Source organism: Cannabis sativa, chromosome 5 (genome assembly GCF_029168945.1).
Source record: "Cannabis sativa cultivar Pink pepper isolate KNU-18-1 chromosome 5, ASM2916894v1, whole genome shotgun sequence".
Lineage (NCBI taxonomy): Eukaryota > Viridiplantae > Streptophyta > Magnoliopsida > Rosales > Cannabaceae > Cannabis > Cannabis sativa.
The window spans coordinates 76,478,251-76,489,981 of NC_083605.1; the positions used below are offsets into that span (position 1 = coordinate 76,478,251).

The following is an 11,731-nucleotide window of genomic DNA, read 5'->3' on the forward strand; positions in this document are numbered from 1 at the left end:
TATCCATATCTTCACCATTGAAAACTACAGAAATAGAGATGATTATATGTCATTAGCACGAAAAAAGGATTAATTTTATTTAATTTAATTTTGTTATTGTTGAAGAAGCAAATTAAGAAATTAGTATAGAGATAAGATTGAATAAAATAACCGGCCTAGCTAACAAATTAATTTTCATTAATAAAGTTTGGTAAATATTATAACTAAACAACTTCCCAAAACAAGTTATAGGCTCTCTATATATAAATACATATAAACATATACAAAATTTCAAAGCCTTAATTTTTACAAAAACCAATATAATTAAAGAGTTATTAGCAAACAAATTAAGAAAATAATAGTAATAACAATGGAGATTAATGGGATTAATGGTGATAACAAAACCACAGGCAAGGTCATCACTTGTAGAGGTAACAATAATAATTATCATTAATACAACATTTTGTTAAGGATTAATATGATGATATTGATGATTAATTAATTAATTAAGGCGCGGTGGCTTATGGGCCCGGCGAGCCGCTTGTGGTGGAAGAGATTTTGGTTGAGCCACCTCAGAAAATGGAGGTCAGAATTAAGATCATGTTTACCTCAATTTGTCATACTGATTTGAGCGTTTGGAAAGGAGAGGTATTTATATTTATTATTGATAAATTAAGAATTATATATTAATTCATTTTTATGTGTTAATTACTTTTCTAATTATTATTATCTTAGTTCTTTTTTTGATTTGAATTATATTGTATGGTTAAGTTTATTCTAGAAAAAGAGAGGAGAGACTCAAATTAAAGTTAATTATGAGAAGAAAAAAAATATTACTATTAGTGGTGCTTAATATTATCATCAGATAATTTCTTACGAGTTAACAATAACAGTATATATAGTTCACAAAAGAAAAATAATGTAGGAGTGTCCATATCACTTTAAAAGTTTAATGAGAGAGATGACTATTTTTTTTTAACAAAATTAATTCATTAAACAGCAATATCCGCTATCACAATAGACTGAAGAGCATGTGGAACATTGCTCATGAAAGAGATGACTATTAATTCTACTATAATATAGGAAAATTAATGTGATTAAATTAGAATTTAGACTTTCTTTCGAGCACTACTAATTAATCAAATAATTAAATACAATCATTTTACCTACTTAATTATAATAAATAGTTATATTTAATTAATTTTATTAATTTAACTGTTCAGAATGAATCTCAACGAGCATACCCTAGAATTCTTGGCCACGAAGCTTCAGGGTAAGCCATATATATTTTACTTTAATTTTTCACTCACAAAAGAAAATTAATGTCGGAGTACTAATAGTGTCATGCATATGATGAATAAAAATTCAAAATTCAAAATATTTATAAAATATTTAAAACATTCAAATTTATGTGTAAAATGTGTTATTTTTAAAGGTTTCAAAAGTATTTTTCTTTTATTTATTTTGGGACATTAATTACTTAAAAGTTATATAATATTATATAATAACTATATTTTGAATGAGTGATACGGTAAATATTTTGTAAACTATATAGTATTTTTTCAATAAGCCATTTTAGACATATATAGTGTTGAGAATCTAAATAAATATGGTGTTTGAAATTTTTAACAAAGTGTTGAGAATTTTTGATAATTAGAGGTGTCTCAAAAACTATTTTTTTAAAAAAAAATATATATCAAAACAACAATATTAATATAATATATGTAAATCGACTATCAAAATAAATTATATTATATTAACACATGTGAACTTCACATCATTAAATTATCATACATGGTTGAGCACAACAAATAATTAATATTCTTTTGACTTATTTTTTCTTTTCATATAATCAACTAAAGGTTGCTAAAACATAATGCTATTAATGTTGAAGAAAATTAAAAACAAGAATTATGAGTGATCTTTAAAGATTTTTTTTTTCTAATAAAATCACGCCGAACATAACATTTATTCAAATATTTTTACAGAATTATTGAGAATGTGGGAGAAGGAGTGATAGATTTGAAAGAAGGAGACCATGTAGTGCCAATCTTCAACGGCGAGTGTGGCACGTGCGAATGCTGCAAGCATGTGAAGAGTAACATGTGTAGTAGATATGGTGTGAACCCTATGATGAAGGTGATGGAGAGTGATGGAAGAACTAGGTTTTGGACCAAAGATGGAAACCCGATTTTTCATTTTCTGAACACCTCAACTTTTTCTGAGTATTCAGTTGTCCATTCCGCTTGTGTTGTCAAGCTTCCCTCCCAACTACTCTCTTCTCCATCTGATTTTAAGAAAATTACTCTATTAAGTTGCGGAGTTTCCACTGGTAATAATAATTTTTCTTTTTATTTAATATTATATCATAAAAAATTTTATAATGTGAGCTATTTTTTCTCCTACCTACTGATAAAAGTATCTTTATTTTTTTTTACGTAAATGATATTTTGGTTTCATTGTTTTACAAAAATTATTGATAAGACCTTCTATTTTGTTAAATGACAAAATAAGCCTTGTATTTTTTAAAATAATACTACATAATATTCTGAATTGATTTTTTTGTAAAATGAAGGAGTTGGAGCTGCATGGAACACTGCCAATGTCCAACCTGGTTCAACTGTAGCAATTTTTGGTTTGGGAGCTGTGGGACTTGCAGTAAGAATTAATTAATTAATTTACTATACATATATTATCACTACAACAAAAACTGTCATCAGGAGCGATTTTTTTGGTTCCAGAAAACCTCTTAATTTGTTCCAGAAGATTATTTGGCACGACTAGTCATTCCTGATATTTTATTCCTAATAACTCGTGCCTGAAAATCAATATTAGGAATAAAATATAGTAACGTTCATGATGCAAAAATATTTGGAACGAAAATAAATTGTTCCTAAAAGTAAAAGTCATTCCAAAATATTTTCGCACTTGATGAGAGTTTTGTCGTTTCTAATAATCATTTAATTATTTTTTTTTATAAAAAAGAAATTATTTGGAACATCTTTGTTAATTCGCGCCTGATACTACCACTATTAAGAATGAAATTCTGTCGTTTCTGATACTGTCGCGCTTGAAATCCTTATTTATTGTAGTGTATTATAATTTTATTCATAAAATGATATTATTAATCTTAAATTTACATAGAATTTTAATCATATTAATGAAAATTGGTGTAGATTAGTGAAGGGGCAAGAGCAAGAGGAGCATCCAAAATAATAGGGGTTGATGTCAATCCTACTAAATTTAGCAAAGGTAGTGTTTTAATATAATACATTTCAATGTCACAAAATTAAACATTATTCTAGTATAGTTACAAAAATATTATTGAAAATATGAAATAATATTTATGATGTGCCCATATTATAAATTAGATTAATGTTATTGTATTCATTATAATTATAATATCATCTTTGTAAATTTTTAAAAAATTCTGAATAATTTACTGTGTCCAAAATAGATTTGACGTTTTTTAAACACGCGTGGTAAATTAAAATATCAGAAATTTTGTTTTCAGTACTGTAAATTATTCAAAAAAAAATTAAAAATTTACAAAAATAATACTGTAATTATAACAAATACCTCTATAAAATAATATTCTAATATATAATTTTGGACGCAAAAATTAATTAAAAAGAAATCGTAATAGAAGGTAATAACACTCATTTATAAATGATTGGATAGTGAATATTTTTAGAGTCATTATATATATAAGTATTTGTAATATTTATATAAATAAATTGTAATTTTTTTCTTCTATAATGGTGTACATATTAGGTGAAGCAATGGGGATGACGAATTTCGTAAACCCAATTGAGTTGGAAAAGCCTCTGCATGAGGTTTTTATATTCTTCTTCTCTTTTAAGAGTATTTAGAAACTGAATTTTACTTATTTTATTTTTTTTCCTCACAAAAAATTTCAACTTCTAAGCACAACTTAAATTATTTAACTAATTTTTTTTTTATTAATTTCAATTTGTTAATCGAATGGCTAATTGATTACATATTTCATCATGAAATTAATTAATAAAATAATAAATTATATTAATTGATTTGATATGTGTATTATTGCAGAAAATTAGAGAGATTAGTGGAGGAGGAGTGGACTTTAGCTTTGAATGTGCTGGAAACTTGGATGTTCTCCGGGAGGCTTACTTGTCTACTCATGAGGTACCTATAATTCATTATTATTACTCTAATTATTATTTCATCTTTTTTTTCGAGAAAGAAATCTGATTCGAATTTGAAACTTTTTTTTTACGAGAAGATGTTCTAAGATGTTATCTTAGGATGCACATAATACATATCTAAAATATAACATATTGTTATTTGTGTAATTCAATAACGTTGTAACATGTGTATAAATAGGGATGGGGAATGACTGTGGTTTTGGGGATTCATCCAAGTCCAAGAATGCTACCAATTCATCCAATGGAACTATTTGATGGTAGAGGAATATGTGCTTCTATCTTTGGAGGCTTCAAAGCCAAGACCCAACTCCCTATTTTTGCCCAACAATGCATCCATGGGGTTAGTACTTTGTACTCACTCACTCTATATACATTTTATATTGTCAATATTAATTAAATATTTACAAAGATGAAAATAATAATTTGGTGGTTGATTTTGGTTTTGTTTATTATTATTTTTAATTAGGAGGTGAATTTGGATGAATTTATAACACACGAACTTCCTTTCGAGAAGATAAACGAAGCATTTCAGCTACTCATTCAAGGCAAATCTCTCAGATGCCTTTTGCATTTCTGATCACATTTTTTCTCTATTCAAATCAACCTTATATTTATATATTTATAATTCATGTCATGTGTATATAATTAGGAGCTAAAGTCTCCATTAATATATGTATAAATATCTAATTAAATAATCATCCTAAGAGGTGGAGTTTAAAATTTGTGTAATTATGCATATTGGTGTATAAAAATCACTGAAAATTATTGTTAAATACACTGCTATTTCACTCTCCTAATTGACATATAATATATTTTAGAGAAAACTACTTGTGAAGTTCAAGTATGTACAATTGTATAATTAATAACACTAACCAAAACTGAGACCTAGTCATAACTCATAAGTACTAAGCACAAAGCACAATAATCTCTTATTATTGTGAGAATTTATTTACTACTTAATACTCATTATTGGCAGGAGACACCATATGATAACCACTGCAAATTTGTAATCTTGCAGTGTTAAATTTTAAAATTAAAATATGTTAGCCCCAATATTATTCTCAAGATATTGCATCGAATAATGTTAGACACCATAAAACGCCCCCGTTCGTTTCAACGGTGGAGTAGCGGTGAAGTATATGAAAGGCAAGAAAAGAGAAAGAAACCCCATTTTTGTTACTTTGAGTAACCAGAGAAAAGAGAGCAGAACATAAATCTTTGGGGGTAAAATCCCAAAATAATTCGGGTACAGGTAGGTAAGTAAATCTTCCGAAAGCCTCGATGTTCCGTTCCAACTCTATAATCTAAAAATAAACATAATAAGCCCTATTAATAATAGTAGTAATAATAATATGAAAAGGTCCCCAGAGGCAGGGAAAAGAGAAGAGACACAACATTGTGTGTTATCATCAGACTGACCACCACAGACATCGAAAACATCCTTTCTTTACATGGGTGTCATATGCTAACATTACTTCATTTCGAACCATAACCAAAAAAATATATATGTCTGGACTCTGGACAGTGGTTGTGTGCTCATCTAAAGATGATGATGATGATGATAGTGATATAGCTCAATGCATGGGGAGACGAGGAGCTCGGGGTCGAACAGGTGTTTTCGATGGGCTTACCCTGATTAATTACAATACCAAAGCTTAGTTTGATTAGAACATTGGTCAAAAAGTTCTTTTAACAAAAATGAGATTAGATTAAAGACAGTCCCACCTTATAGGCAACGACCCCAAAACCACACCGCTACAATTGAGAGCAGCAATTGCACTTTCAGCCTGCAAATACACCATTAAAACTCCCGTCATCGTAATGAAATGAAATGAAATAACATGTATTGAATACGATTTGGTCATGTATGATTAAAAAAGTAGTAGCAGCGGGACCAAGCAAGGCACTAAAAATCAAAGGTAGGGTCATGGTTTTTCTTTTCAAGGAAAAAAGAAAAGTTGTGTTTCTACATGCAGCTTTCTCCAAAGGAATTCATACAAAGACTTTGGACTATATAATCTCTGAAAGTGTTCAACACTTCGACCTGACAGAAACTCAGGTCTTCCTCGAGCAGCCCGATATAGGAAAACAAGTCTAGTCTAGTCTATTCTAACCGAGCCTTTTAATCCCAAAAGCAAAGAGACGGACCCAAACGTTTTTTTTCCTCTCATATCGTGTATCGAATCCAATAAACAAGTTATAATTATGCCTAACATCTCTGCTTTAACAATTGAGCTAAACAAGAAAGAAGAAAATAAAAAATAAAAGAATAGTAGAAACACCATGCAGGTTTAAAATTTTAAACTTGCCCATTATGCACTATATCCAACCAGTAAGAGCTTGAAAAAAATGTAAAGCAACAATCGAAATGCCAGCAGCATAAATAGGAAGTAAAGAATGCAACATTTTTTACCATGGACATAAAGTGTTGCAGATGGAGAACATGTATGAAATAAATGAACAACAAAACTAGCATAATTATAAATTAAATACCATTATTGTTTCTTTTTAACCAGTACATGTAGGGAAAGGTTAATAATGCAGGACACATTTTACCCACTGAAAGAATAGCTTATATGGATTGAATTTGAGCAAAGTAAAACAGTTTATTAGACAAAATGAAAACAAGGAAAAAAATACAATCGTATATAGCTAGAGACAATCGACAGACAAGACAACATAACAGTCCAACTAAAGGATACACCTGTAACCTGTTGCTCTTCTCAGTGCATTGAATGAAAACCATTTAAAAGCACTAGAGAAAGACTATGAGATATACTGCAAAAACCACTGAAGACACCAACAACCACAGTATAGATACATACTATGACATATGCTCTAAAAAAACTAAACTTAACAGATATGGTACTAAATTGTAATGTTTTTTTTTTTTTGCCATGAATTTTTTTTATGGAACCTTTTGCAATGATGAAGTTGTAATGTGTTCCAATGGCTTGCAAGATATGAAAAGTTAAATGTGTTCCTAATTCTTACACATGATTGCATAATCATCAAGAACACACGGGCACTCCAAAAATAATAGTAATGAAACGAACAATTAAAAAATTAAAAGACATCAAAAACATCACCCTTACACACTCCAAAAATGAGAAAATAATAACCAAATAAACAATAAAAAAAAAAGTAATAAAGACGGGACAAAAGACTCATCCTTCTTTAGTTAGCCAAGACTACAATTGTGTGACACTAATTATGCTTGGTAATATATATATAAATTAAAAGTCAAACGGACCTTTTCTACCACAGTCTAGCTTTAGACTTGCAAAAGAGTAAACAACAATCAATTAGAGTTACATATGGAGGCTCATATCTCCATGTAAATACCAAAAAAGTGGTTGGTAAGGTCACATCCAAATGAGATGAAAAATCTTCTCATGTGCCAAGGATGGAAAAATGGTCCTAAAGAAAGACCGAAGCAATTTGGTGATTCAATAATCTATTACAAAAGATGAGTGTGTGTGGTCAGTTGATCACTACAAGCTACTTCCCTTCATATATGGTCAGTGGGTCAGACCTCATGGGAGCAAACTACAGGGTCACCACCAAAGCTAACCCTCAAGGATAGTAAGGTTTCCTTTTCACCCCAAAAAAATAAGGTATAAATAAATTAATGCTTCCTTTTGACAATGCACATGCATGGGCATGGAAAATGAAATTTTTAATCAGGTAATAAAGCTTCCTATTACAACAATTGTCGTGTGAAAGCCCCACTTGTCACAATAGACCTTCCCTAATTTTTACATTAAATATAGCAGTTAAAAGTAATGGGAAAGAGAGGACATTATACACAAACACAAAATATAGAATGTAGGAATATTGAAAAAGGTAGATACCATTACGAACTCCACAAAGGCAATACGAGTAGAATGATGATAGTCCCCAAGCAGCCTTAGTCGATAAACCTGCATTAGAATAGATGTATATAAATGCAGCCCCTCTCACAAATGGTATCAAGGATTTTAGACTTATAAAAGAAAGAGAAAGCATTGGCAAAAGCACTAACCTCTCCACAGACTGATTCAAAAAAGAGTTTAACATCAGCTTGAGCAACCTACACAAGAAAAACCAAATAAAACATGTAAGATATTCCATAGGTTGGGCTAGGCCATTTTCAACTATAAATTACAAGAAAATCACCTTTTTGTCGATATTTGTACAATAAATGGTTCTTGCGCACATCTCTCGTTCATCGTCACTCTGCAATGAAAAACAGTACACAGTTGATAGATTATTAAATGGAAATGACAGGTGCATTCCAGAGTAAAAAAAATAGTCAACAACAAGGTTTTTTCTATACCCTTGGCAAGAATGTTGGGTTAACTGGTGCTATAGCTGTCTTAGACGGCAATACTCTAACAGGGTAAAATCCAAGCATTGTTCCTGCAAGACTCAAAGCAGTCCTTGCGCCTTCTGCTTAATCAGATATAAAACTGAACTTGGTCAAAATGTCCTAGCATTCATAGCCGATCTAAAGACTATTTCACAATGACAGGTCAGTAATGATGTTTGAAGGTAAATATTACCTTCATCAGTGAATTCAATGAAGGCAAAACGAAGTACTGAGTTCGGATCACCACAAATTCGGCAATCAACAACCTTCACATTCACAGTGGAAGAAAAACAGATAAGGGAAACTGTTCCAAATCTGATTTAAAATCACACACACAGTACTTCTACTATGACATATATCATTTTTCAGCAATCAGAGGGGAAAGAACAATCAGAGACTAAGAGAAATGGTGCAAACACAGAACTGTAATCAGTCCATATATCATTAGATTAGACCAATTACCTGTCCACAAGTGATAAAAAGAGCCGCAAGCTGTTCTTCAGTGACCTATGTCCAAATTACCAATAAATTAATCATTCACACACCAAAGAAATAATTACTACCCATAATGGAAACGCTGAAAGTAAAAGCTGCAAATGGCATACCTGTTGATCAATGTCAGAAACATAAACAGTTTTACGAATTCTATCTTCTCGTTGTGCCATACTAGTCCTGCTGTTCATTCTCCGTTTTCCTTGGCTATTCCTCTGAAAAAACAAAACCCATCAACAAAATTTTCAATTTGATTCTCAAGAATAGAGTCCAATTCACATTAGCTATAAATGATAAAAGCATGGTTTCTTCTTTACCCAACACACTTCATAGCTTGAACAAGCTTACATATGAGTATAACTTCTACTCAATACAACATTTTGGACGCCTAATCACAAGCTACAATACCCAAACAGCAAGAAAATCGTGTAGAGTTCTCAACATCTCATGTTCTTATTTCCTGTTCCCAGAAACCAAAACATACTTTTACATGTTATTAATTTCAAAACAATAATACTTAAATGGTAATAATACCCGTCGAGCATTGAAGCCATTAGCGTTCCCATTTCTGTTGCCGTTGTTGTTGTTGTTAAGCAAAAGACCAAACCCATTGTTAATAAACCCACCGTTTAATCCATGATTGTTAGCAAGTGAAGGAGGTACAAACTCCTCCGCCATGGGATTAAGCTTCGAGAAAAGCTCCCTCAATTCCCTCATATCTCTATTAAAGCTCTCCCCACCATCATGATGATGATGATGGTGATCCCCATTCATCTGCAAATCCCCACCGTTCGATCGCTGCTGCTGATGATGATGAACAGACCCAACTCCCACTGTCTGCATCGACTGAGGACCCCCGATCTTCGCGCCATGATCAAACCCCAACTCCGGCACAACATTCATGAAAAGATTCTGATCGTGAGGCCTCAGAATCGGACCATTGTTGTTCTGATGCAAACCATTGTGCTTCGGTTGATCCTGATCGTTGGTTCCTCCACCACCTCCTCCTCCTCCACCACCACCACCACGCGCCGCCGCCGCCGCCGCTACTTCCTCCACGTTCCTCCCCAATTCCACTCCAGCATTCTCAACCACCGCCATGGATTCTTCCACCTCCTCTTCAAAATTTTATTCCAGTCGCTGATCAAACAAACAAAGACCCTAAAAAACCAAAACAAACAAATTGATTCGATGTCACTACGGAGAAAACGAAAATGAAAATCCAAAATCAAAATTTAAAAAAAAAAAACAAAAATTGAGAAATGACAACGAATCAACAAAGCTAATTAAATTATTATTATTATATTATATCAAAAATATAATAATAAAAATAAAAATAAGAACAATAAAGAGCTGAATCGAGTTTATTTACAGTCAATGGCGTTTTTTTTTTTTTTTGGGTTGAGAATTTTTTTGAGTAAAAAGAATAATACATACAAAATTGTAGAGTGCCGATGATGACTCTGTTGAAGGAGACCAGAGAGAGACCAAAGAGGTTCTTCTTCGAATCACTCTTTTCACATCGTTCTAAAGAAGAAGAAGAAGAAATGGTTCTCAGTCTCAAACTCAAACCACCATTTTTTTTTTAATTTTCTTTTTGGGGTTTTCAGACTCAGATTCTGCTACTCTCACCAACGACTGCTCTCTCTCTCTCTCTCTCTCAAATGTATATAATACATGTATACATACATACATACATATATACATGTATATTATACATACATACATTTCTCTAGTCTTAAAACTTTAACTTGTCCTTTCAATTTTGTAAGTTGTTAAAAGTTTCTCTAAAATTATTGAAATTATCAAATCGTACCTTAAAACTTTGACATGTTATAAATATGCCCTGTGAACTTTTTAAGTCATTAAAAATTTATCGTAACTATTGAAATTGTTGAATTTAAGAGTTTTCGTCGAATTATGTTTAATTTTGCTAATGAACGTCTAAATTGATCATTTTTATGTACCAAATTATGTCTTTAAATTTTGACATGTACTAAATTAATCTTCCAAACTTTGACATGTTACCAAATTGTGTCCCTAGACTTCCAATCATGTGAGACGAGTCGTTGTAAATTTTAATGGAATTGAACGAATGTCCTTGAATTCAACAATCTTAATAATTTTAAGGAAATTTTAACGACATGAAAAGTTTGTGAAACAAGATTTGGTAAATATCAAAGTTCGAGAAATAAAAATATTAGTTAGTCTATGAAATAAATAGGATTTGACCTGAACTAAAACTATAGTAGACTTTTACTTTCTTAACTTTTTCAGTTACAAAAATTTTCTTGAATTATAAAAATATTGCAAATATCATATTTTAGTTACATTTTACTTATTTCTTTTTTAAGAAAAAAATAGTACTAACGTGACATTTTTTTTTTAAAGGCTACTAACGTGACATTAATATAGTACAGTTTAAGAGTTCAAATAAAAAAAATACATAAATTACTATGTAATGATAAATTATAATAAAATCTATTTGTATTCTTAGAATCCAAGCTTCTAGAACCTACAATGTTCCTACTTCCTTGGTTGTCCCTTCTGCAGCTCCCTCATTGGTGTTGACTCCTCATTTTCTTAGTGAGGGAAGCAAAGTTTCTTTGTTACGTGAGGCTTCAGGGGGTTAGAACTTGGGTTTAGTTCGAGGCCTCTTTCTCCCTAATGAAGCATATGTTATCTTATCTATTCATTCACCCTCTTTAGATGTGGATGATAA

At 31.1% G+C, this 11,731-nt stretch overlaps 2 protein-coding genes across 3 annotated transcripts; one reads left to right on the forward strand and one right to left on the reverse strand.

Moving 5' to 3' along the window:
• Positions 1–239: 239 nt before the first annotated feature.
• LOC115716052 (alcohol dehydrogenase-like 4) lies at positions 240–4,963 on the forward strand. Its single transcript, XM_030644748.2, has 10 exons — positions 240–410; positions 491–627; positions 1,203–1,252; positions 1,968–2,311; positions 2,555–2,637; positions 3,156–3,231; positions 3,754–3,815; positions 4,051–4,146; positions 4,345–4,506; positions 4,633–4,963. The coding sequence occupies exons 1-10, from the start codon at positions 350–352 to the stop codon at positions 4,741–4,743; spliced, it is 1,182 nt and encodes a 393-aa protein (XP_030500608.2). The 5' UTR covers positions 240–349; the 3' UTR covers positions 4,744–4,963.
• Positions 4,964–5,323: 360 nt separating this feature from the next.
• Positions 5,324–10,691, reverse strand: LOC115716053 (polyadenylate-binding protein-interacting protein 11). Of its 2 annotated transcripts, none has more exons than XM_030644749.2 (11): positions 10,447–10,691; positions 9,544–10,170; positions 9,123–9,224; positions 8,980–9,024; positions 8,711–8,783; positions 8,485–8,597; positions 8,325–8,384; positions 8,191–8,238; positions 8,021–8,089; positions 5,892–5,953; positions 5,324–5,798 (listed from the first exon to the last, which is right to left on the reverse strand). In XM_030644749.2, the coding sequence occupies exons 2-11, from the start codon at positions 10,108–10,110 to the stop codon at positions 5,741–5,743; spliced, it is 1,197 nt and encodes a 398-aa protein (XP_030500609.2). In that variant the 5' UTR covers positions 10,111–10,170; positions 10,447–10,691; the 3' UTR covers positions 5,324–5,740. The 2 variants fall into 2 exon arrangements, with proteins under 2 accessions (XP_030500609.2, XP_030500610.2); XM_030644750.2 differs by having other exon boundaries at positions 9,544–10,206; positions 10,447–10,670.
• Positions 10,692–11,731: the final 1,040 nt, after the last annotated feature.